The sequence below is a fragment of the Urocampus carinirostris genome, chromosome 14 (assembly GCF_059441175.1).
Source record: "Urocampus carinirostris isolate Australia breed hairy pipefish chromosome 14, RoL_Ucar_1.0, whole genome shotgun sequence".
Classification (NCBI taxonomy): Eukaryota; Metazoa; Chordata; class Actinopteri; order Syngnathiformes; family Syngnathidae; genus Urocampus; species Urocampus carinirostris.
This window is the reverse complement of record NC_142362.1, coordinates 14,838,144-14,864,546: the sequence shown is the minus strand read 5'-3', so window position 1 is coordinate 14,864,546 and position 26,403 is coordinate 14,838,144. Positions and strand designations below refer to the sequence as shown.

Genomic DNA, 26,403 nt, shown 5'->3' with positions numbered 1-26,403 from the left:
TTAAGCGTGTCTAAGATAGACACGCTCTTGCACGTGCAACAAAAGGAGCCAGAAGATGGCGTCAGCAAGTAGGATATTTTAAACTTACAGACACTACCTGTAAAGAAAGGGTATTTATTTGAAAATGCTACTGGAAGTATGAAAACATTATTAATCCCTTGTTAATTACCATGGTGGTCGACCATAACATGGATTCTCAGGTCCTTAGCTGGGGCAAGTGTGCCTGTTAATCGAAACATTTAATTTGAATGTGGTCTCATCATTCCATACAATCTGTGTGGGAAATTGTGCATATTGATTGTATCGTTTCAAGCATCATTCAAAATTCTGTACTTTTCAGTCTGGGTCATCGTCATTAAGAGCATGGACCAATCTTGGAACGTAGCTTCTCCATTGACACATTTCATGACGAAATTGTCACGTCCAGAACAAAGGGTAGACCCAGTCGTGTAACGTTTCTCACAAGTTTATTGGGTAACGTGGAAAGGAAGCGCCCGCGATCCGGTGCTCGCTGGACGTGGGAAGCAAGCCGCTCACAGAATCGGAACGTGTTTCGAATGCGGAAGTGGATCTTCCGGAGCGGCAGATCGTGGTGTCGAAGGCGGAAAAAAGGAGACAGGAGAGCAAACGTGGTCGGTATCAAAAACAGATCGTATCCGGAGACAAACGGGGAGATGAGGAACAGACAGGTGGAAAAACGGGTGCAAAAAGCGGGACCGACGGGAGTCAGCGTCAAACTGCTTGCCTTGTAACAACAGAGGTTCGCTGACGGACTGACAACCGGAGATTGAAAGGACTGTGTTCAAAAAGGGACAGGGAACCAATCAGGTAGCCCACAGCGGCTGGCGCCAAATGAGCGGGCACAGGTTATCCAAATCAGTAATCATGACAGAAATTGACAGAATATTTAAAAATGCCTACGTTACCACTAGCTTGCTGCATAGACTTTCTTAGAATTTGTTGAAACGTTCTGCGGATTTTTTTTACTTTTGTGGGATTTGTAGATGTACATGGTCTTCCGTTCTTACGGACGTCCTGAACAGTTCCATCAGCTTCAAACTTATCTCTAATTTAAATAACTCCTTCCTAAATTGTATTTGCACTTATACTGTGTTTTCATTCTTCCGGTAGCATTTAGAATACATTTTCTATCTTCTATCGTCAAATTTGGCTGCCATTACTGAGTTCAATCTATAAAGAAAGAATAAAGAATTGAGTTAAACTCAGCTTGATTCTCATTTTTACTTGTATACATTTAAATGATAATTTCAATAATAAGATCAATTATTTTTAATGAACCATAACAGAAAAATAAACAATTTAGTTACCAATATATTTGAATGGCAAAAACGACAAAAAATCTTGTTTTTCGGGGTAGAACATAGACTTAAAATACAAATATATTACTAACTCTTTCAAATGAAACACACACAAAATATTTTGTGTTATTTTACTTTATAAACTTACATTTATGATATTTTCCGTGTGAACTACAGGATGACGTCGAATGCCTTTATACGACACAAGGCTGTTTTTAAACTTCTTTGAGTTTTAACAGTTGAATAAATACGGTGCCGCCATCTTGCGGTCAGTTGTAGAATTACACTCAACCAAATGTGTGTAACTCTAGTCATTCTTCGGTAACGTTCCAAAAATAACCTGTGATACACAAAATCCGTGAAGTAGTTACCTTTTCCCAACAATTATAATACAATAAAATAATCTAGGATAGCTTGAAATCAAAGAACCAAAAATGTGTTTACAGGCTAAAGCATTCGTTCAACAATTAAAAGTACTATACATACCAAACCTATAAACATGTATTTATTTATAATAATGACTTCTCTTTAAGGACTGTTTAGCCAATTAGAATGCAGTGAAAGGTACACCACGTTATAGAGAGGGATTCCTTGTTCAAGGATCTACTTGGGTCTTAGAGGCACCATTTCCTGTGGTGTGTTTTGGGCAACTACAGCCTGGCAGTGCCCATCCCGTTCCAGGCCGTTTTTTGTAGGGTTTTGCTCCCCCACGGATTGGTTTCCATGGTTACCAGTAGCAAGAGAAGTCAAGTCATATTTGTATAGCCCTTAATAACAAGGAGTCTCAAAGGGCTGCACATACCACAGATTATTGCAAACTACAGACTATTATTACACCATCCCCTGATGTAAAACCTACATGAGGGCAAAGAAAAACTCAAAAACCCAACTAAATGCGACCTGTATGCCATCTCTTGAGACTTCTATGGCTTCTCCCGTGTAAATGCGACAAGTTTCCCACAAGCAGTAGAGGACACGTAACGACACACGCAATGCGTCCACTGTTTGCCAAAGTACGGTAGTCATGGATGCTTACGCCGTAGCGTATCTACAGGGTTGGGTAGGGTTACTTGAACTTGATTACTTTCAATTACTTTTGGATTACTCCAATACCAAATATGCTAGTAAAAGACAAAAGAAACTAAATATGAATAAAATTACTCAATTTGGTGCAGGCTTGGGGAGTAACGGAATACATGGAACGGCAAAAATGATGTTGGCAAGCTGTTTGGATTTATTTTCATTTTGTTTCTGTCGCATTTTATGTTAGTTTTGCCGGAGATCGAAGAGATTAAAGCCAGGAGAGAAAGCTTACCACGTGTTGTGAGTCATCATTTTCTTCATATTTAGTTTCTTTTGTCTTTTATTAGCATATTTGGTATTGGAGTAATCCAAAAGTAATTGAAAGTAATCAAGTTAAAGTAACCCAACCCAACCCTGCGTATCTAGGAATTTGAAAGTTATTGTCTCTGTGCTTTCGTTTCATGAAACGGTGGCATTTTCCTAGCAGTCCCAAGACTACGATGGCGCAGAAACTTCTAGCGGATTATAATGAAAATAATCGATTCCCGACACTTGGCCTGACATTATTATGAACTTAAATCTGAAAGTGAAGAAGGGGAATCTGACACGACCAGAACAGAAGGAGGACCCAGATGTGTAACGTTACTCACAAGTTTATTGAATTATAGAGGAAAGGCAGCACCCGCAATCCGGTGCTTGCTGAACGTGGGAAGCAAGCCGCTCACAGGATCGGAGCGTGTTCTGAATGCGGGAGTGGATCTTCCGGAGCGGGAGATCGTAGCGTAGTTAGACGGAAAAACAGTTCGTTAGCCGGGACGGGAGATCAAAACGTGGTCGGGGTCAAAAAATGGGTCGTAGCAGGAGACAAACGGGGAAATCAGGAACGGACGAGAGGAAAACGGGTGCCAAAACGGGACGGACGGGAGTCAGAGTCAAAAATGCTTGTCTCGTTAAAACAGAGGTTTGTTGACAGACTGACAACAGGCTAGTGAAAGGACTGAGCTTAAATAGGACGGGGAACCAATCAGGTAACCTGCAGCTGCTGGCGCCAAACGTGCGGGCACAAATGAGGGTAATGAGTAATCATGACCGAACCTTTTAATAGGGATCTAGCAAAGGTGTTCTGGTCAGGAACAGAAGAGGAGGATTTTGACAGTTTTGTTTGATAGGGATTACCAAGTTAAAAATAAATCTGAGCACCAAACTCTGTTTTGCACTAGCTCTTTTTTTTACTTCTATTTTATCCGTGTGTTTTACTTTGAAATCAATACTTAAATAAACCACAACAAAACTCAGTTTTGCTTCTGTTTGAAAGAGAGGACACTGTGTCCCTGGGGTCTATTGTAGTATAGGTCGCTGTAGTTTTAAATACGCACACTTGTATGCTTGTCTGCGGCTACCTGTGTGTTTATTTCTTTACTACTACTCTTAAAATACAAAACACAATGCCTCCTGATCTGACTCAGATACAGCACTTTCAGCATCTGGTCTGGTTGTTTTTCGGTGTAAAGCGCCATCCCGTTTGTGACAATACAGATACTAAATCCTAAATCACTGGAAAAAAAACAATTTTTGTTATGAATAGTACTGCTCATATTCACATAGTACAAAAACCCTGAGCAGATCCTGGGCTTCTTTCCTGAAAACAACCAGGGTGACATTTTTTGTTGATTTTCAAACTAATTTTATTTGTGATTGTTGACTGACACACCCTTGCCTCCCCCCTTCCCCCTCAGTGCGGTTTCTTCAAGAGAGCATCCAAAGAGCAGTACGATGCGGCCTATCACAAGGCCGAGATCCATGTTCAGCCTTCTGACAAAGACAAACTTTCTGCCGAAGCCTGATTTTATGCTCTGGACAGGTGGAAATATGAGAAAATATATATATTTGGCATGTGCGGCGACTAATGAACTCAGCTCAGCAGCTTCCTGAAAGCCGAAAATTGTTCCCACTGGCATGAAATGTCCACCCTACCGCAAAAGTTACTTGTGTTGGTGGGGAAGTGTAATAGAGCGGTAAAGCATGGAGAATTTGTACCTTGTATCCATCCATCCATTATCTGCACCTTTTATCCTCAGTAGGGTCGCGGGGGTGCTGGAACCCATCCCAGCTATCTTCGGGCAGTGGGCAGGGGACACCCTGAACTGGTTGCCAGCCAATCGCAGGGCACACAGGGACAGACCATTTGCTCGTTTATTCACACCTAGGGACAATTTGGACCGGCCAATTAACCTGACATGCATGTTTTTCGGAATGTGGGAGGAAACCAGAGTGCCCGTAGGAAACCCATGCAAGCACGGGAAGAACATGCAAACTCCACACAGGGGGTTCGGTCTCACGAACTCAGAACTGTGCCGAACACGCGCTAACCACTTGCCCTTGTACCTTGTATACCTTGTCAAAATCACTTCTGAGCAAGTTAAAAATTTTGATTTTGGCGAAATGACGCCCTTTCATCTCTACGTTCGTCACCCGTTTTATCCGTTGAGAATTTGGTTATTCACCGTAATAAGCTTAATTGTAGGGCACATAACAGTTCATTACATATGATATTCAAAAGATTACCGTTTTGACTCGCTGGGTAATCGCAATTAAACAGTTGGTTTGCGTCGCCATCAATTGGTAAGAAAAGGAGGAGTCGTTTTAGTGACAAAACAAAACAAAAAAATATATTTTCAAATCAAACATTTGCTTTATTCCGATTTCGAGATCTTTGTTCGGTTTGGAATTTTCGGTTCGTTCGGCAATTTGCATACTCGGCAGCCAATCAGAAGCTTGCATCGAATAACTTCCTGCTTCTGGACTTTCCCGAGCGTTATAAGGTCGTACATTTTCATATCATTTTCCAAAGTGGGCGCACAGAGAACACAAGAAAAATGGAGAAGTGGTTAGGAATCAAGAAAAAAACTGAAGAAAGATTCAAAAGAAGCTAACAAAATTAAATAACACTGGACCAGTTCTAGTCACTCTGCGGGGTCCTTGAGAGTGCATGGGAGTTTGCATATCCAGTCGGCATGTGTTTTGTGGACTTGAAGAAGGCATTTGACCGTGTTCCTCAGGAAGCCCTGTGGGGGGTGCTTTGGGGTTTTGGGGTCTTATCCGGGCTCTGCGGTCCCTGTATGCCCGGTGCCAGAGTCTGGTCCGCATTGCCGGCAGTTAGTCGGATTTGTTTCCAGTGGGAGTTGGACTCCGACAGGGCTGCCCTTTGTCACCGATTCTGTTCATATATTTTATGGACAGAATTTCTAGGCGCAGTTTGGGGGCCTCAGCATTGCATCTCTGCTTTTTGCAGACTATGTGGTGCTGTTGGCTTCCCCAGGCTGTGATCTTCAGAATTCACTGGAGCAATTCGCAGCCGAGTGTAAAGCGGCCGGGATGAGGATCTGCACCTCTACCTCCGAGACTATGGTACTCAGCCCGAAAAGGGTGGCATGCTCCCTCCGGGTTGGGGATGAGATCTTGCCCCAAGTGGAGGAGTTCAAGTATCTTGGGGTCTTCTTCACGAGTGAGGGTAGGATGGAACGAAAGGACGACAGACGGGCCGGTACAGCGTCTGCCGTCATGCGGACCCTGTGCCGGTCCGTCGTGGTGAAGAGGGAGCTGAGCCGAAAGGCAAAGCTCTTAATTTACCGGTCGATATACACTCTTATCCTAACATGGTCCTGAACTGTGGATTATGACCGAAAGAACGCGATCTAGGATACAAGTGGCTGAAATGAGTTTCCTCCGCAGGGTGGCTAGGCTGTCCCTTAGAGATAAGGTGAGAAGCTCAGTCATCCAGGAGGGACTCTACGTAGAGCTACTGCTCCTCCACATTGAGAGGAGCCAGTTAGGGTAGCTGGGCATCTAATAAGGATGCCTCCTGGATGCCTCCCTTGGGAGGTGTTCCAGGCATGTCCCACCGGCAGGAGGCACCAGGGGCGACTCAGGACACGCTGGAGAGACTATGTCTCTAGGGTGGCCTGGGAACAACATGACAATTAAGCTTAAAAAATGGACCAGTGCAGGGTATCATTTACAAAATATTTTTCGACGGACTATGTGCCTTGAGATTTTTTTCATGGGAAAGTTGTGCCTTGGCTTATAAAACATTGATTTTACCGCATCATTTTAATATTATTATTTTATTTATTATTCAACCTAATACATATGAAAAACCCTGCAATTAATTTTTTAAAAGCTTAGGGTGGCTTTGCATGTTTATAACCCGCACACAACCAAAACAAAACGTTCTTGTTACATTATAACAAGATCGTTGTGTCATTGTGTGCTCTGCAGGTGCTTTGGCTGACATCAAGCTTGGCTTTTGGAAAATACAAATTAAATGCCCAAAGCATGCTTAACATTCTTTCCGCCCTACCGGCAAATCTTAGTTTTTTTTTTCCCTTTTGTCATTTTAATCATTACTGTATTTTGTCCGCAGTGTGGATTCTTCAAACGCTCCAAGCAGGAGGAGATCGTGCCGCAGTATCACGCGGTACGAATCCGGAAGGATTTTCCCCACTACGAAGACAACAAAGTCAAGCTGGACCATTTTGAGAAGAAGTCATGGATGACATCATGGGTGGACAATGAAAGTTACTCTTGAGGTTTTCCTCAAGCTTGCCATCAGGGACGACCTTGATTTAAAAATGCACAAAACAAATAGGGAACTGGAACAGCAAACAAGCTTGAATTTTTTTAAAATTGTTGTGCATTTTTGTCCAAGCCAGACAATCCTTTATGTTATGTGCTTGTTAGTTTTTTTATACATGATTTTTCTACATGGGTGTGTAGCTTTTGTACATATTTTTGCACATTGTATATTTATTTTGATTAAAAAACATGGTGAAGCCATTTTTTTCAATCTGAGCAAGACTACTGACCAGATAAAGTGGTACTTTTTCATTGAAGCCTTGCAGATCTACTGTAGGTAAAAATATGCAAGGTGGCGCAGTGAACATTTTTGCTCATTTCGTATTTTAAGGGTAGGATCATCACTGGGAATAACGATTCATTGAAAGTAAGACGTTTAGCAAAATGTAAACTGGACTTTTCAGGAATGTAAATGTTAACAATGGCAAGTGGATTAAAAAGTATTTTTAAAAATTGAGATTTGACTTTTTATTATGTTTTTCATCTTCAACGCAATTCCATTACAACTCCAGAATACAGTGGCTTGCGAAACTATTCTGCCCCCTTAAACTTTGTGACCTTTTGCCACATTTCAGACTTCAAACAGATATAAAACTGTAATTTATTGTGAAGCATCAACAATAAGTGGGACACAATCATGAAGTGGAACACACTTTATTGGATATTTTAAACTCCTTGGGATGTTTAAAGCTTGGGAAATATTTTTGTATCCAAATCCAGCTTTAAACTTCTCTACCACAATATCTCTGACCTGCCTGGTGTGTTCCTTGTTCTTAGTGATGCTCTCTGTACTTTAAACAGACCTCTGAGACCATCACAGTGCAGGTACATTCATAGAGACTTGATAACACACAGTTGGATTCCATTTAGGGCAGCATAGCGGCGCAGTGGTTAGCGTGTGTGCGGCACAGTTCTGAGATTGGAGATCAAGCCTCCTGTGTGGAGTTTGTTCTCCCCGTGCTTGCGTGGGTTTCCTCTGGGCACTCGGGTTTCCTCCCACATTCCAAAAACATGCATTTCAGATGAATTGGACGGTTCAAATTGTCCCTAGGTGTGAATGTGCGAGCGAGTTGTCTGTCCCCGTGTGCCCTGCGACTGCCTGGCAACCAGTTCAGGGTGTCCCCTGCCCACTGCCCAAATATAGCTGGAATGGGCTCCAGCACGCCCGCGACCCTAGAGGATAAGCGGTGCAGATAATGGATTCATTTATCATAGTCATTTAGATCAACATTGAATCATTCAGAGATTCTCACTGAACTTTTGGACAGATTGCTGCACTGAAAGTAAAGGAGCCGAATAATTTTGCACACCCACTTTTTCGTTTTTTGTTAAAAAAGTTTAAAATATCCAATAAAGTTTGTTCCACGTCATGATTGTGTCCCACTTATTGTTGATTTTTCACAAGAAATTAGTTTTATATCTTTATGTTTGAAGTCTAAAATGTGGCAAAAGGTCACAAAGCTCTTGGAGGCCAAATAGTTTTGCAAGCCACTGTGTATTAAAAAATTCTATTGTTTTTATTGATTCAGTTCTTTACTTTATTCCAATCCTCCATTTTTCATTAAAGTGATGTATTCCTCTGACTGTTGTGAAAGTGTTAGGACAGGCGCAATAGATTCAACCAATTTTTCCCCTTGATTCATTTTATTCAACAAAATATTTTCGTAAAAACAGTGACTCCATATTTTGGTCATGGAAATGGGAAATTATTATTTATTTTTTACACAAAAAATTTGCAAAGGAAGCAACCTGAATAACAGTGGACAAAAAATTAAGGTCAGTCATGATGACCCTTTCCATCAAAATTCTAACTGAAAAAAAAAAGTTATCGATAAACACACAAGTGTTTTATGCTGCAGCTCAGTCAAAGGTTAGCCGGTAGCTTTTTTCCTGTTCTTTGCGTTGGTTGTCACACTGTTTGGACACCTCCTCTACTCGTCTCTGCAGGAGAACTGAGTTCTGGTCGATCCACTGCAGAGAATCCATGTGGGCGTTGAGGATTTTACAGATCTGTTGAAGCTGCGGAAGTAAAGAAATAGTAATTTGAGCAAAAGGCTGGGGTTCCCTGGCACTTAAGGTTGGATTCCTTAAACCTTTAACATAAATTGACGGATGCATGGATCCAACCACCAAGGTCGCAAAGGCACCATTTCTTGTGGTGTGTTTTGGGCAAGTAAAGCCTGGTGGTGCCGACATGCGTTTCCCCCAAATAAATTCGTTGCGCTTTTGGTGTGCCTGCCTTGGCCAGAAGGCTGCAGAACTACGGTCAAAAGCAGTCAGTGTTTGTACTGTAACTAAGTATAGTTTTATTTCATATAACAAAAAAAGAGGCGTTACTAGTTTTTTGCACTCTAACAGCAATTTTATGTATCCAGAACGTTCAACTACACTCGCTTTATTTAACCTTAGGGTGTGAGGCTGTTTTACCACTTGATGTTGACTTGAAATATCATCGCAGTTGCTCAAAAAATTACAGATCACACCTCAGCTATTTGTTTAGAACTGAGCTGTGATATGGAAGAGCCTGAGCCTTTTTATATGGATAAAAACATGCGGATTTTGCAGTTTCGTTCCTATTTCTAAATTGCATTTTAATAACAATGTTGGGACAAATAACTTTATTGCCATTATTATTATTAGTAGTAGTAGTAGTATGTAACTCTTACTATAAAACGGTTCACTTTTCATCTTTTTTTCCACTTAACAGATTTGCCTAAATCATTGCCTTAACAGTCTCCCCGCTTATTGTGACGCTAAAGCAGTTATTTAAAAAAAGAAAAATATTTTTATACAGTATTTTTGTTAGGACACTAATATCTGACCTTTAGATATCGCCATATTGTGTAGTGCAGACAGAAAACAAGCGCTACCAAGCACAAGGAAAAAAAATAAAATAAAATAACTAGCGACTCAAAGTGAAGAAACGAAACCATACTATTTTTCTTCTCATTTTTGTGCTTTGCCTTTCGCAATGTTTTCAGTTTTAGGTGGGACCCCAACTCCTAGAAGCAAAATGGTAGTCTATAATGTTTGCTCCACCTAGGCGAGCCTTGTGATGTGTAAAACAAATAATTTCTTGACCGATGTGTTTTAAAAAAAATGCATGTTTATATGATAGTTTGTGTATTTTTGCTAATTATTTAATTACGATTTTTGTTTTACCACCAGGAGGCGCTAAATAATAAATAATGTCCATTTATGTGATCTGTAGCTATGCCAGAGGGCAACAGGTAAAAAAAAGGGATAAAAACATACAGCTTTGGCTGCTTGGTTCATATTTCTAAACGATAAATTTAATCAAGATATTAGTTTTCCGCAAAAAACACATTTCCTACTTTTATTTCCCTTTTAAATTTCCCAGGATTCCCCCACTTTTCCAAGCCAGATTAAAAGAGATGTTTACTAGCTGGTACATTCTTACCGGGTCGCTTGTATCTGCCGGGCCACTGGACGTGTTGAGATGCTCAATGATCTCCTTGAGGTCTTGTGACATCCTTTTGAGCTGGGCGTCAACGTTCTCCGCCAGCTTGTACGTCTTCTCGCGAACTTCGTCGGCGTGCTGCATGTAAATGGTGCCGCTCTGCTCCTTCACAGACTCCTCCAGCGGGCACAACAAGTCCTCAAGCTCTTTCTGCTGGGACAGGATGAAGTCCAGCTCCTGGTTGAGTCGCTTCTGGTCCAGCTTCACTTTCTCCATATCCTTGTGCAGGGACGTAATCTTCTCGCCATTTTCCACCAGCATGCGGTCCCACGCGTTGACTTGAGTGGCCTGCTGGAGGAATTGTCGCTCTTGATCTTCTAGTTCTAGGCTCCATTTGTTGATGAGGGCCTCCAATTGGGCATAGGTCATCACGGCAGGCGCGGTCGTGGTAGGGAGGACGGCGGCTACTGAGGTGGCCGTCGTGGTGATGGCGGGTTTGAGTCCTAACGAGAAACTGGATGTGGTGGTGGAGGCTGGTGCGGCAGTGGCGGTTGCCCCTGCAAGAGTATTAAAAAAAAATAAAAAAAATAATAATAGAGTATTCTTTTTTTTTTTTTTACCAGGCACAGAACATGTAGTGTTCCCCCTATAATAATGGATATATGTTGCAAATGGGCAGCACGGCGGCGCAGTGGTTAGCGCGTTTGCGGAACAGTTCTGAGGTCGTGGGAACCTCCTGCGTTGGTTCAAATCCAGCTACCAGCCTTACTGTGCGGAGTTTGATTGTGTTTGATATAATTACCAGTTTACATCCCCTTTTTAAAGAGGTAATTTGGCAATTTATCGTTATAAAGCGCAGTTTACTTGTCAGTCTGTAACACACCATAGGGAATGGGCGATAATAAAGACGGAATGAATTTGTTTACTATCGTAAAATATAGATGTTGGAATGCAAATATTACATAAACCTTGTTTAGATGTATTGTTTATTTTCTATTGAACTGGATTCCTCAGTTTTCAGTGTATTTGCGATTCCAACTAGCACAACATCCACAGCATTTGTCTTTTGGGTAGCAAAAAAAAAAAAAAAAAAAAAAAAAAAAAAAAAAAAAAAAAAACCACTTTGAGCTGTACCGTTACTGCATGTAGGCAATGAATTTCCCTTCGGGGATGAACAAAGTATCTATCTATCTATCTATCTATCTATCAATGTCTAGGCATTTTCCACAAAATTAACCTTAACTGACTGGCTTGCTGGTGTTCCTCCAATTACTTCACACCTCAAGAGCCAAAGACCAGAAAGACTGTCTTTAAAATGCAATATTATTGCATTAATGAAAATAATTGGAATACAGCTAGATAGATAGATACTTTATTCATCCCTGTAGGAAAATTCACACTTCCAGCAGTATCCTTGTGTTAAAAAAATAAAATAAGATATAGAATAAAAATTACCCAATATAACATGTTGATAAAGAGCATTTAAATAGTGTTACGGAAAATATACGCTGTAATAAAAATAGTGTAATATGCAAATGTGGGGGTTGGGTTTCATGTGTGCTTTTACTCCCCCGGGTGGAGTTAAAGAGCCTCAAAGACCCTAAAATGAAATCTATATAAGTTAATGCAAAAAACAAGTACAATTTCCTCACATCTTGCATGTTTAAGAACTTGAGATTACCTTTAAGCGTAAAGGACAGGCCTCCGCTGGTTGCTGTGGTGGTTACAGTAGGGGCCAAAGAAGGAGTGGTAGTGGACCCAAAAGCAAAACCAGAACCAGAAGTAGGTGCAGCGCTTGTTGTTTGGGCAGAGAACAGAGATGTTACTGCCTGTGTCACCGCCGGAGGTGCTGGGGTTGATGAGGATTTAATCGCCAAAGTGAAACCTCCACTTTGTGGAGCTGAGGCTGCAGTTGTGGTGGCGGTGCCCAGTGAGAGGTTCGGAGCACTCGATCCAAAGGAGAACCCACTACCTGGTGCAATTGTTGAGGTTGCAGCAGAGGTAACTTGAATCTTGCTCCCACCAAAACTGAAACCTCCAAATGCAAGCCCTCCGGGTGCACTTGTCGTCGGAGCAACCACACTTGTTACAGGTTGGGTCTGAGCTGGAGCTTGGGTTCCAAAAGAAAAGCCTCCCCCTGCAGGTGCAGCAGAAGTCATGCTAAAACCGGACGACGACGCAGCCACGGTGGGTGCAGCGGATCCTAATGTAAGACCCGCAGCCGGAGCGGGTTGGGGAGTTGAACCCAGGCTGAAGGTGGTGGCAGTGGGGGTCCCGAACGCGAGGCTTCCGCCGGCTGCAGCGCTCTTCGCCGGGGTTCCGAAGCTAAAACCGCCGCTGGGGTTAGCACTAGTCTGAGCGGAGGAGCCGAACGAGAAGCCGCCGGTGGTGCCTGCGAGTGCAGGAGTGGAGGTTGTCAGGCTAAAGCCTGTGGCGGGTGTCGCCGTAGCTGTGGTCGTGGTTGCCCCGAAAGAAAAGCCCGAAGAGGGCTGACCGAAGTTGAAGCCGCCGCTCATTTTCACTCGCCAGATAAATATGGATACCAAAATGGTTCAGACACCTCGCGTGATTTTTGGCGGGTCGTGGGTGAAACTTGATCAAAGTTGAGACCGAAAGTGCCCGGTACTCTTTCCACACCGCTGGATTTTTTCACAATACTCACGATTTATTTGTCATTGTTGTTATATGCGGCAGAGGCAAAACAAATGGAACATCATAGTCAAAAACGTGGCTTCTACTTTCATTCCATCGTCACACAGGGGAGTGTAGCATGCTAATGCTAGCGGAAGTGATAATAATGACTGCTTCCGGTTTCTACTTCTTTGACGTTGTATGGTCGATTCATTGCACGATCAAAACAAAACATTATAAAATATTTGGATTTTAACTCATAAGTTAAAAAATAAGTACACTATTTAGACACAGTTTGATTTCCAGACATGTCACTCCCCTAAACAAACACACAAACCAGTGAAAAAAATCTTGCCTATGTTTGGAATATTGACTATTTTTTGCACTATGATGACTATTTTTGCACCAAATGCATATTGCACAAACCCTTAGGATACCAAACTGTATGTAACATCCTACATGCCAACATTTCTTGTGTAAAAATTGTGTATATTATAACTATAACCTTATCATCCTTGTTTTATAACCTTATTTTCTCTGTTCCTTTATCTTCTTGTTTTTTTTTACTTCACTGTGAATGTGTGAGACTGGAGTGTCATGCCCAATTTCGTTGTCACAATATGTTAACCCATTTTGTAACAATGACAATAAAGGTATATTCTTTTCTATTCTATTATTTCTTGATATTTTCTTCCACAATACCGCTTTACGTGTTGAACTGCCACAGATGCGCACACATATAAAAAATCTACCGCTTTTTCCCATTAAAAAGGACTCAAGACAATTATTTAAGTCTACGGCTGCTTTATTTTGAAGTAAGACTAAGTGTGAATATGCACTCCAACGATCGCATTAAATGTCCTTGTCGGCAAAAGTTTGACTCTTGTTTTAGTAATAAACGTATATTCAGGGTTGGGTAGGGTTACTTTAGCTGGATTACTTTCAATTACTTTTGGATTACTCCAATACCAAATATGCTAATAAAAGACAAAAGAAACGAAATATGAATAAAATTATGACTCACAACACGTGGTAAGCTTTCTCTCCTGGCTTTGATCTCCGGCAAAACTAACATAAAATGTGACAGAAACAAAATGAAAATACACCCAAACAGCTTGCCAACATCATTTTTGCCGTTCCATGTATTCTGTTACTTCCCAAGCCTGCACAAAATGTAGTAATTGTATTCATATTTAGTTTCTTTTGTCTTTTATTAGCATATTTGGTATTGGAGTAATCCAAAAGTAATTGAAAGTAATCCAGTTAAAATAACTCTACCCAACCGTGCAGTATATTTTATAAATATTTTTTTCATTTTTATCACTACGAACCAATAGTATGAAAAACAAGTATTTCACAAACATAAAAAGCAAAAATTGTCGGCCATATATACAAGATATGATAATGTACTTTTAAGAGCTACACGATACTGCAACCAAAATGACTATCTTTTGGTATTTTCATAAATAGCGTAACGCTCTTTGAATCCAATTTACGATCATTATGCTGTACTGCAGGTAATATTTTTGTCGACAAATATTACCTGCAGTACAGCATGAATGGCAGCCACTCCAGCAGCTCCCGTGTTATTTTCGATTGTTCTCGATTCTTCTCAGCTCAGGGATGCTGCTGGAAATGTGAATTTCCCTTCGGGGATGAACAAAGTATCTATCTATCTATCTATCTATCTATCTATCTATCTATCTATCTATCTATCTATCTATCTATCGATACAATGTGTCAGGAAAAAGGTGAACAGAGATTAGATTTGACAGAAACAAGATCTTGTGCGTTGGAAGGGTAGCATCTTTGCGTCACTTGGTTTCTTTGGGACCGAGCTGATCGCCTGCGTACTATCTCTTGCAGACTTTACCATTGCAAGTCTACTTTTAAGACAATTTTTTTTTCAAATAATAAGGAAAATCCTCAATGCATTAACAGGAGCAATGAGGCGTGGACACTTTGGACTAAACTGCACGATAACCATTTTTAACTTTAGTAATTTTGTATGATAGCATAGCATTTCGCTACAAATGGAGCCAATGCATTCGGATTAGCCTGCAGTTGACTTCTCGAGGCCCGGACCAGAGGACAACCATGCGACTATTAAGGTTTTTGAGAAGCAGTGCGTCCATAGGAAAATACATAGACTACTATTCCAAATTCTCGCCTTCCCCGTTGTCCATGAAGCAGTTTCTGGATTTTGGTAAGGCGACACGACACGTGTACTAAATGTCTGCAAATATTTACAATGGGTGTTGAATGAAATGTTGCCGTTACGAAGGTGATGTAACTGAATTTTTTGTGCAATGTGCAAATATCATTAATGGCATACAATAGCAAAGTTGCGATTGTCATTAATGTGTAAGACCATTTTTAAATAATCCTTCAACTGACATTTTCGTGCAAAGTTTTTACCTGAAAATCAGCGTGAATTCTATCACACTGTGACACAAATATTAAAACAAATGTATACTACTCGTGAAAAATAATTCTGCCCAAAAAAAAAAATACAATTTCATTGTCGTTTTACTCCCTCCATCCTAGGTTCAGAAAATGCTTGTGAGAAAACGTCCTTCACCTTCCTCCGACAAGAGTTGCCCGTGAGGCTGGCAAACATCATGAAGGAGATCAACCTGTTGCCAGATAACCTGCTGAGGACACCATCAGTGCGCCTGGTTCAGAGCTGGTATGCACATGGACTACATGTTGGCAATTATCCGTTTGGATACAGGACATTGTATTTCTGGAGCGTATGCCTCAAGAGAAATTAATAACCCTGTGAACACAGGATTTGCGAGTACAGTCGACCCTCGGTTTTCGAATGCCTCTCAGTTCGAAACAAATCGGAGTCCGACCAAAAATTTCGAGAAATTCTTGCTTCGCTGTTCGGTCAAAAAAATCGAAGTTCGAACGCCGGTAATGCGCGAGTGCGTTCGCTATGCTGAGCGGCGTACGGGTGTAGTTATTGCGTGCGGACGTGCTTTCGTTTTGCTTTCGCTTTTAATATAGGTGTACAAAGTGTTTTAGCCCCTAATTATGCCTCCGAAGAAAGTCAGTGCAAGCAGCAAAGTCGCTACAGGTGAAAAAAGAAAAATAGTGCGTACAACTATTGCATTTAAGAAAGAAATAATAGCACCACCGTCCACCTGCGCCTTCTGCTGACCACCACAGGGGTAAGAATCCTATGCATAATTTTTATCTTTATCCTTTTTTTTTATTTTTACATGTTCATGTTAGCGTAATCTTTCGTACGGAAGATTACGATAACACCAACGTACGATTAGCCTGGGTTAGCTTCATGTTTACGTTAAACATTCAGGGTGTTGGAACGCAGCCCCCTTTCCAATGAACCAACCACTCACGACTTGTTGTGGAGACCCGGGTGCTAAATGACTTGTAAACGACCTGATTTTTTAATTTTCACACGTTCATGTTAGCGTAATCTTTGGTACGGAAGATTATGATAACGCGGACGTACGATTAGCCTGGGTAAGCTTTATGTTTATGTTAAACATTCAAGGTAAACATTCAGGGTGTTGGAACGGATTAAAACGATTTACATTACTTTTAATGGGAAAAGGGATTTCTGTGATCGAACAAATCGGTTTTCGAACAGGGTTCTGGAACGGATTATGGTCGAGAACCCAGGTTCCACTGTATTCTGATTCCAAGGGCGAACTGGAAGCAACAACAATACGTATGTAGATGTTGCTTCTGTATTTTACTTGTGCCATGAAATTAAATTATCCTTTCATTTATGGCTCTCATTAAATTCTAGAAAGTACTGTGCTTGGTTCCTCTGTGCCCCAAAAGTGAGCTCTCGTGCTGCGTCTCACGTGTTCACAAAGCATTGACTTACACTATATAAAGATCGATACAACTGTGACATCCAGTATCTATGTGGAATTTTTGTCATGGGGACAGATAAGATGGAAATGTGCTGGAGAAATATAGCAATAGTTTTTTAGGAGTAAATTGTAGTTTGTGTCTATTATTTGTCTCTGTATTACAAGTCCCACAGTGCTTAGGGCATAAAAATATCCCGGATGAGGGTAACTACGCGAAGACGCAAGCAATCGGATCCCTCAAATGGGGATTTGTTAGAATACTGAAATGTGTCGCTGCATGTTCCAGTTGTCGTCATTGTGTTTTCCAGTTATTTCCTTTTCATTCTTTTAAATCATCACATCAATATTTTAACCAAGTTCATCATTTTGTAGTAATCAATGCACCGTATGTTTATCCATATATTTAAATGAACTTATTTAATACTTCTTTTGTTGCTTTGTCACCACAATATATCCATTTATCTAGTGGTTATAGAGTCTACATTCTTATCAAACCACCTGGTATGGCGCTGGTGCCTTGGTAATTTTCAACTAACTTCTGTAATCTGCACTTTTATTAAAAAATCATTGACAGCCATTTTGTAAGCACATTAGTGAAACAATGTCAGTCCAGAATATTCCTTGTCCTATTGGTTTTTAATTGTGCTTATTTTTAACCATCTCGTGACCCGGATGTTGATTCAAACTCTCAAAGGAAGAAAAATGATCTTTTTCAATATACAAGCATCAGCAATTGATAAATGAAAAGATTAACCGAAATATTTCAGGATACTTTTAGTCAGACTGAGACCTTTATCGGATTATTGTGGCCATTTACATGTCTACATAATCGGAATACTGGCTTTCTCCCAATCGGATTATTGCCTGAATGTAAACGTACGCATTGAAATACATTTTCCTGGTTGTCTACGATGATTTTTAATGAGCAATTGTTTTTCCTCATGCAGGTACCTTCAAAGCCTACAAGAGATTCTCGAGTTCAAAGACAAAGACGCAGATCATTCGAAAGTAACATGCGAGTAGGTTTCTGTTCCTCTTCATTTATGTCATCGACTCCCGGTGCCTGATGTGACGTACGTATCGGGCTTCAGTTTTACAGATGCTGTGATCAAGATCCGGAATCGTCACAATGATGTCATCCCAACAATGGCGCAGGGCCTTGTGGAATACAAGGAAACATACGGCACCGACCCAGTAGTAAGCCAGAACGTGCAGTATTTCCTAGACCGCTTCTACATGAGCAGGATCTCCATCCGCATGCTGCTTAACCAGCACAGTGAGTGCCTTTGAATATTTATTACTCACAAGTTTTTTGTCTAAAGGGATGTAGAGTAATTTGCTTTCAATTATCTTTGTTCAATTCGGAATCTGTTTTGGTGATTACAGATTTAGCCAGGAGGTATTTGAAATAGCCTTATATTGTGTCTAGCATTTACCATAAAGGAAGCAATACTCTAAACACATTTAATATTTAGTTTAAAATTATCGATTTTTCAGTTCATTGATATTGATAATGATTATCAGCCCAGAAGGAAAATAATATTGACACACAAATATTGCCCATGATTTGATTCTAACCACTATATTTTATTTACATGACAAGGAAAATGTACTAAACGAAATAATAAAACACATTGTTGACTTAAGCAGTCTTGGCAAAGGGGGAACTGGGGAAGAAATTCGGTAGCAATTATGAAAGTACTGATCAATAAACCCGATTAAGATAATTAACTCATTTAAATGATCAGCAACTGTTTTTACAGCGTGTCAGGAATGAAAGATTATTTGCCCCTGCACCACAAACAGGTTGTTGCGTTATCTTTTCTTGCGTATGTCTGAAAACAAATGAGGCCCCTTAGGGGGAGGGGTGTGTGAGAGGAACACAGGTTTACCTTACAAAAGGGTGCGTCTGCTTTTAAAGGGGGATGTGGTCACCGGAGGCCGGTCCTTTTGAGGCTTTTCAAAATAAAGTTCTCCATTTGGTTGATTACAATTATTACGATAATTACAAGTGTACACTGAAATAAATTTTGGCATGAACATGACACACGAATGCAGATTTTGAATCTTTTGATTACAAATAAACAGTCGGGGGGTTTAAATTTTTTATTGCACTGCTAGGAAGTTGTCGCTACCTGTAAGGGCAGTACTGTGGGCGGAGTCGGCTGGGGGCATCATCCCTACAGGGACGTTGTGTATTATTTTTTGCCTCCAAGTAGTGAAAAAAATCTCATTTCATTTAAATAATAAAAATATCGATTTAAATAATAAGCAAAAATACAGGAACTATCCTGTAAATGCGTATTTTTTTAAATACTTGTAGGCACACCTAAAAGGGAGCTGATATACACCATCTTCTACAGATACCCCAGAAACCTTGTGAAGGACTGGTCAGAAAATGGTGCAGTTTGTTCACTTTGAGTCTTCGTAGTTTGTCTTCTTGTGATTGGTAGAACGTGTTCTCAGTTGCACTACACACTACAGCGACATCCATGTTCCAATATTATAAAGCAGGGGTGTCAAACTCATTTTAACTCTGAGGGCCACAATATAGAACAAACATTCTGCCGGGGGCCGGACTTGTAGATTAAAGAGAAAGAGAAAGAAATAAGAGAAAGAGGGAGGGAAAAGGAGAGAGGGTGGGACAAAGAAAGAAAAAAAGGGAGAGGGACAAAGAAATCCAAAGAGAAATAGACAGAAGGAGAGAAAAGAGAAAAGAAAGCACGAAGGGTAAGTGAGAAAAGGAAGTTAGAGCAAAATAAGTTAAAAAGACAGAGAAAGAAAGAGACAAAGAGCAACAAAGGAAGAAAAAAGAGAGACAGAGAGTGGGAGAAAAATGGTGGACGAGAGAGAGAGAGAGAGAGAGAGAGAGAGAGAGAGAGAGAAAGAAAGAAATACAAGTACAGTGTCTTTGTTCAAGGCACCAGGCTTTGGCAACATCAAGTTGACATAATTCAACCTGCAGCTCTTTTTTTTCTCTTGCGCTTCTCTGAGTTTTGTCTCGCGGGCCGGATTCAATCCCTTAGCTGGCCTGATCTGGCCCGCGGGCTATTTTACACCTGTGTTGTAAAGTAATCCTTTGAATGAAACATAGCATATTTCCCTAGGGCAATTTTTTATTGTAAATATTCAACTTATACAACAGAAAAACTGGAGATGTGTTTTTGTTTATTAAAACTTGATGCTGCTTTGAATTCCCAGCGCTCCTTTTTGGTGGGAAGGTGAAAGTAAATCCAGCGCACCCCAAACAAATAGGGAGCATCGACCCACACTGTCGAGTGAGTGAGGTAGTAAAAGGTAAGCACAATTCGAAATAACACGACTAAAACGGCTCATATTTCGATAATGATGCTTATTTTGCCCATTAGATGCCTATGAAAATGCGAGGAACCTCTGTGATCGATATTACATGAACTCACCGGAACTCATACTTGAGGAATTCAACGGTAAGTATTTCAAATGAATATAAAATTGATTCTTGGTGGTGTTTGAGATTGAAGGTTTGTCATGACAGTCAAAGAAAAAGGGAAACCTATTACCATGGTCTACGTCCCATCGCACTTGTACCACATGGTGTTTGAACTGTTCAAGGTAGTTTCTGCTTTTTTACTCTCTTACCACATCACATACCACATCTCCATGATTTCTTCTGGGCATAGAATGCAATGCGAGCCACAATGGAGCTGTACGGAGATGCAATGGATCATCCTCCAGTTCGAGTTCAGGTCGGTCTGGGAACTGAAGATCTGACCGTGAAGGTGAGTGGAGAAGAGGCAGCATCTATCTCTAGTCAGAACTCTTATTTTTTTATTTATTTTATTTACTTATTTTTAAGAGAGGGCAAAAATGGAAAACACAACCGTAGCAAAGTATTTTATATATTCAGTGGTTTATTACATTAGTAGACACTAAGGATATGACATTCATCTGTTCTGAGGTGAATCACAAAGTGAAATCTACATATACCAGGGGACAGAAACCTATGATATGCAAAGCCAATGCATTCCAAACCTCTGGTACCCCAATTAAAACCCTAGTGTAAAGTAAGTTCTACTTATGTGTAATATATGTGTGTATGATTAAATAACATAATATATATACATGTAAAGGAAAAAATGCATTTTATTTACTTTCGGTGTGATGTGACCTGAGCTGTTCAAGTGGAGTTGCAGGTGGATGCAGATGGGGGAAAGAAACGGCAGATTAAAGATGAAACCGATTCCCCAAAATCACTCATGAGGATTTTCATGCCCTTAAAAGATTTTCTTGTTTGAATATTATTATTTGTATTAGTAGTCCTGATTTATTTTGGTTATACCCGTACAAAGCGAGGGTAGCGCTTTGTAAATTTAGAGTTAGTCACCAGACCCTGACATCCAGGTCTATTATACCGTGTGGTCTGGTGGGAGCATTCCAAAATAGTGGAGCAAGGGTGCCCAATGAGAATAGAATTTACCTTCACATCCTATGAGATGAAATCAGATTTTTTTCCCCTCCAATTTAGGCAAAAAGTGTATCGTGTAGCCATGTTTTAAAGGCAGGTGCTTCTGAGGACTTCCACAAAAATAGTATTCTCCTGCGGGTTATCAAAAAGATGAAGGCTAAAATGTTATCCTGAATAACAGTTGTCGAGAGATTGTCAGAGGACCTGCCGTGGGAATGAAATGATATGTTTTCCCATGAAATGCACACAAAAAAGATCTCCAAAACATGAGTTAGGTGACAAGGACTTTGAGCATCTTATAACGTGGACCAATAGCAAGCAGACTGGTATTTTGGAGATGTAACTCTAAATACGCACAAACACTGCAAAGTTTGGATTATTTGGTCATGGGAAATGATTTTTTGTTGATGTCAAATAATGGGGAGAATAACGTAAAAACATCTTAATCCACACTGTGAAGTGTAAACCTTGTAAGGTGGGGTTTTCGTACCAATAAATGGGCAATAGAAACCCTCAATTTGACTAATCTGAGAAAAACAGAAATATACGATGCAGCCTTTACCCAATAGGTGAGCGATCGAGGAGGCGGTGTTCCCCTACGAAAGATCGACAGACTCTTCACGTACACATACTCTACAGCTCCGCGACCGAGCATTGACGGGTCCCACGCGGCTCCTTTGGTGAGTCAGATTTAATGTCTAATCACCAGTGTTAGGACTGTTACTTTAAAAAAGTAATTAGTTATTGTGACTCACTACTTTTTCCAAAAAGTGACTGATTTACTCTGTAGTAAAAGTAACTAGTTACTGAGAAAAGTCACTTAAAAAAAGTTGTATTTCAAAGAATTAAACATTTTCAGAGCAGTGTTTGTCAGTTGAAATGAGAAGAACCGACAGGTAGTAGGTTTTAAAACCTTGTAATATCTATTGCACCACACCAGCAACAGGTTTGTCCTACTTTTAAAGTACAACAAAAATAAACAGTAAACAATAATAAAATAACAATAAACAGTAAGCTTAATAATTCAAATGGTCCGTTGTAGAGATGGGATTTCCGATTATAAAGAGAACCGGCTTTTTTGGCTTGGCTCACTAAAAGGAGCCATCTCTTTCAGCTCTCAAACGGCTCTTCAAGTTGTTTTGTTGTACATTGCATTTATTACCATTTATTATGTATTATCATGAATGATTTAAAAAGGGGGAAAATAAAGAAAAATTTACACTTAAACTTTAACACTGAAAAACACAGGAAACGTAAACCAGAATATGTATAAAGCTACAAAGAAAAAGATTAAATACAAAACAATATTTTCCTTTTTTTATAAAATCAAAGTCAACAGCACAGAATCCGAAAGCTGCCCTACTTACGAACGAGATTTCTGGACGATCGTTTGAAAGTTGAATTTGTTCGTAAGTTGATCCAGTGCTATATTTTGTATGGAATGTATGTTTAAGGTTTATATGTCTATGTTTAAGGTTTGTATAAGTTACCTGTCTTGTTTTGAAACTGAAAAATAAACGTTTAATAAAATAATGTGCTCTATAACGTTACAAAGCAGGCTGAATGATAAAGCATAGTACTGAAAAACAATTGTGAAGCCCTTGTGATTAAGGGCTATACAAATACACAAGACTTGACTATAAAGATAAATAAAGTTAGGGTTAACTTACTTTTGGAAGAGTTAGGCGACGAAAATAAAGCGATCCAACCATTTTCTCAACTGTATCAAGCTTTCTTATTCCACTTTCATTTCAAAAGAAATTACTTCCCTCTTCTTTAAACTTCACACCCACCATATTGAATGGATGCACGAGATATTAAACGATAAAAATGTCAAAGTTCTTAGCGTGCTAGAGATACAGTGCAATGTGTTTACACACGAAGTAAAAGCTGGATTTCTTTTTCGGGATGGGTGCTGCGTGACCTCTCAAAGCGCCGTGCGGCGGAAAGAAGCACCACAGCACTATCCTTTACTTGGATAAAGGTCCACACAATACAAAATCTAACTTACAGCAATGTCCGGCTAATTTTTTGACGTCCCGTAAAAAAAATGTTCTTATCTACCGTTTTGCATAAGGCAAATGGTGGTAAGTAGGGAAGTGTTTGTATTTAAATATTTTTTTATTGTGTGCTTTTTGCTTCAAAATTTTGCTCCTTTAGTGCATCTTATTTACATGGTGTGCTCTTACGTGGCTCGCCAGATTCATGGACTTACACTATATAAGGATGGACACAACTGTGGCATTCAGGGGAGAAAATAAAATTGAATTGTTAAGAGGAAATCAACCAATACACATGAGGCGTACATCATCTTTCTCTGCTACAAGTCTCACAGTGCTTTGGATCATAATGTTATCTTGGGGGAGGGAAACTAATTGTCTGCAGTAATGTGCAATGTCCGGATATTTTTCGACATCCTGAAAAAAATGTATGTACCGTTGTCCGTAACTCGAATGTTCGTAAGCTGGGAAGCGTCTGTAAATAGAAAAATTTGAACATATCTTTTTTATAAAAACTGTCTTGGCGCCCGCTGCCGGACCAAAGCGGTACTATAATTCCCGGCGTCACAAAGAAATGGTGTGCACTCTAATTTGCATTAATTTAACGTTCTTGGTGGCTCATAAATCACGTGATTCAACGAATCGATGATCTAATAAGTTGCCAACGCTTTTAATCAATATTGTCAAGTCATTGTTGCAGCACTAATGTGTTTGTATAAAACTGTCAAGTTTATTCATTTTTTTTTCCTTTTTTCATTTAGGTGAATCTTTTAAGTTTCCCCTCTTTTTAAGTAATTCTGTGTATGTATGAAAATAATTGGTAGTGTTGGGATAAAAGCAACATAAACGATCAGAAGAGCCGTTTGGGACCCGAAAGAGCCGGCTTGTTTATTGAGCCGAGCCCAAAAAGCCTGTTCGTTAAATATTTGGAGTTCCCATCCCTACAAGGAAACGCGGTGTTTCGTATTTGCTCCGGCTTTCCAAATATTTGACATACACAAACTTCTTTTTCAAGTAACGGAAATAGTTACTTTCCTTTGTATCTAGTTACTTTCAAGTGAAGTCATGTTTATTTGCATAGCCCTTAATCACTAAGAGTCTCAAAGGGCTGCACTGACCAGATTATTGCAAACCACAGACTATTATTACACCATCCCCTGATCTAAAACCTACATGAGGGCAAGGAAAAACTCAACATGAGTAAAATGAAGAAACCTTGAGAAGGGACTGCACATGAGGTAATCCCCCTTCCAGGATGACCAGGCTGCAATGGATGTTGCAATAACAAATAATACACAGATATTGTCAACATAAAGTAATTCAGTTACTAACTCAGTTACTTTTTGGAAGAAGTAGTGAGTCACTATCACTAATTACTTAAAGTAACGTGTCCAACACTGATTATGATCAAATGACAAATGCAATAATTGTAGCTTTTCCACATAGGCCGGTTATGGATACGGCTTACCCATCTCCCGACTTTACGCCCGCTACTTCCAAGGAGACCTCAAGCTGTACTCTCTGGAGGGCTACGGGACCGACGCGCTCATCTACATCCGGGTGAGCACCCAAATCGAGTCGATTCTCAACCGGACTCCCTTTAACGCATATCCTTCTCAGGCGCTGTCCACAGAGTCCATCGAGAGGCTGCCCGTCTACAACAAGTCGGCATGGAAACACTACAAGACGATACACGAGGCAGACGACTGGTGCGTCCCCAGCCGAGAGCCAAAAGACATGACCACGTTTCGGCGGTTTTAGAAAGCCAGCAAATACTATCCCCTTGCCACAAGTCTTATTTTAATATTAGAGAAACGTGTTTACTGGATATTGAATAGCCATTTGAAAATGTATTTCATTGTAGGCTGGTCACCCGTGAAGTTATTGTACATAATGTGTAATATATTTTGGGGATTAATGTCACAAGAAACAACTTTCTAAAGAGAAGGTTGCAAGTGTTATGTGCAATTTCAGATTTAATCTTCAAAGACAAATATGTTACTTTTATTTCGTGGAGATCAATATTCATGTTTATCTTTTAAATTCTATCTTTTACCGGGGCTTTCCTAGATTCTAAAATGTCGTAGCGGTTACATATTTAAGTCATGTTACAGTTAAGTTGGAAACTAGAGGACAAAGATTTTTGATCATGTTCATCTTTACTCAATGTGTCTTTGTGTTCTCAATGGATCCTCTTTCTAGCAATAAATTGGAGTTATGAAATTTGATACAGCATGTTTTATTCAGACTGATTATTTTAACATTGTAGATTGTGTCAGCTGCAGAGCTATCAACTACTAAAAATCTTATGTAGATCATATTCATTTTAATGAAAACTAGAAGACAATTAAGCACTGTTCATTTTTCTTCTCTAAATGGTGCTCATGGTTTAAACACAAAAGCAAGTTCAATACATGTCCAGTACATCTTTAGACAAAGTGCCATTTATAAGAATAACAAGTGCTTTATGAAACCAGCTGTCCATTTATATTTCAATCACTAAATTTGTCTACTGTTACAAATATTAAACAGTTACATTCATTCCACAGGGTCCATACACCTTTTTCCTTGCCAAACAAGCCCTTTTTAAGGAATGTCAAAGCTTAATTTCAATTATCTCCAGTACTTTAAAAATAAATCCAGTATGAATAGTGTATTTTGCACAGCCACAAATATATCTGCAATTTACAAATGCGATTTTTAGTCTTTGCCTCTGCTTTTATCAAAACGTGATTTTTAAATCTTGAGTAAATCACAAATATATTTGTTTTTGAGACGACCTATATAGGTGTTGGTTAGAAATGACAGTAATATGTAGCTTACATTTTCAATTGCAGGAAGGTCTTCCCATTATAATATAGCACTGGAAAACGCTACCTTCATTTTTTTTCATGGCCCATAATAAATGTCCATAATTGATACGTAATCCTTGCAACTATTACACATCCCTGAGGATTCTCAAGAGGAACAACCAGGAACAGAAGATGCTGATGTCCTACACAGCCACAGCGTAAAGCATTCTTGGATGATAGTAAGAGGGCCAAACATGTCAGCTGTGTAATACAAACCCATCTAAACG

The 26,403-nt window shown here is 39.9% G+C and overlaps 3 protein-coding genes across 4 annotated transcripts in view; 2 read left to right on the top strand and 1 right to left on the bottom strand.

Moving 5' to 3' along the window:
* The window catches only part of itga6a (integrin, alpha 6a), a 49,744-nt gene extending 42,310 nt beyond the window's left edge, over nt 1-7,434 (top strand). The window contains exons 25-26 of one of the 2 annotated variants that reach the window (XM_088352570.1): nt 4,079-4,203; nt 6,766-6,910. In XM_088352570.1, coding sequence (XP_088208696.1) covers nt 4,079-4,186 — 108 coding nt within the window. In that variant the 3' untranslated portion in view covers nt 4,187-4,203; nt 6,766-6,910. Of the gene's footprint in view, nt 1-4,078; nt 4,204-6,765 lie in introns of both variants that reach the window. The other variant, XM_088352568.1, reaches the window with a different exon arrangement.
* A 1,238-nt stretch (nt 7,435-8,672) lies between these two features.
* On the bottom strand, nt 8,673-13,198 carry LOC148352744 (uncharacterized). Its single transcript, XM_088353374.1, has 3 exons — nt 12,080-13,198; nt 10,399-10,955; nt 8,673-8,996 (listed from the first exon to the last, which is right to left on the bottom strand). Exons 1-3 carry the CDS (start codon nt 12,912-12,914, stop codon nt 8,838-8,840), a joined length of 1,551 nt encoding a protein of 516 aa, XP_088209500.1. The 5' UTR covers nt 12,915-13,198; the 3' UTR covers nt 8,673-8,837.
* A 1,632-nt stretch (nt 13,199-14,830) lies between these two features.
* On the top strand, nt 14,831-25,552 carry pdk1 (pyruvate dehydrogenase kinase, isozyme 1). Its single transcript, XM_088352471.1, has 11 exons — nt 14,831-15,235; nt 15,577-15,718; nt 17,828-17,899; nt 17,972-18,156; nt 20,082-20,177; nt 20,249-20,326; nt 20,395-20,471; nt 20,540-20,638; nt 21,894-22,004; nt 24,771-24,884; nt 24,945-25,552. Exons 1-11 carry the CDS (start codon nt 15,127-15,129, stop codon nt 25,083-25,085), a joined length of 1,224 nt encoding a protein of 407 aa, XP_088208597.1. The 5' UTR covers nt 14,831-15,126; the 3' UTR covers nt 25,086-25,552.
* The last annotated feature ends 851 nt before the right edge of the window (nt 25,553-26,403 follow it).

What these genes read in the sequence shown, in the direction of transcription:
- LOC148352744 (XM_088353374.1), bottom strand. Translation starts at nt 12,914, where the DNA reads ATGAGCGGCGGCTTCAACTTCGGTCAGCCCTCTTCGGGCTTTTCTTTC. An exon ending in CCTGTCCTTTACGCTTAAAG is followed by an intron (nt 10,956 to 12,079) that starts GTAATCTCAAGT and finishes ATACTCTTGCAG; the next exon opens with GGGCAACCGCCACTGCCGCA. An exon ending in CGGCAGATACAAGCGACCCG is followed by an intron (nt 8,997 to 10,398) that starts GTAAGAATGTAC and finishes TTACTTCCGCAG; the next exon opens with CTTCAACAGATCTGTAAAAT.
- pdk1 (XM_088352471.1), top strand. Translation starts at nt 15,127, where the DNA reads ATGCGACTATTAAGGTTTTTGAGAAGCAGTGCGTCCATAGGAAAATAC. An exon ending in AGTGAGTGAGGTAGTAAAAG is followed by an intron (nt 20,178 to 20,248) that starts GTAAGCACAATT and finishes TTTGCCCATTAG; the next exon opens with ATGCCTATGAAAATGCGAGG. An exon ending in CTGAAGATCTGACCGTGAAG is followed by an intron (nt 20,639 to 21,893) that starts GTGAGTGGAGAA and finishes TTTACCCAATAG; the next exon opens with GTGAGCGATCGAGGAGGCGG.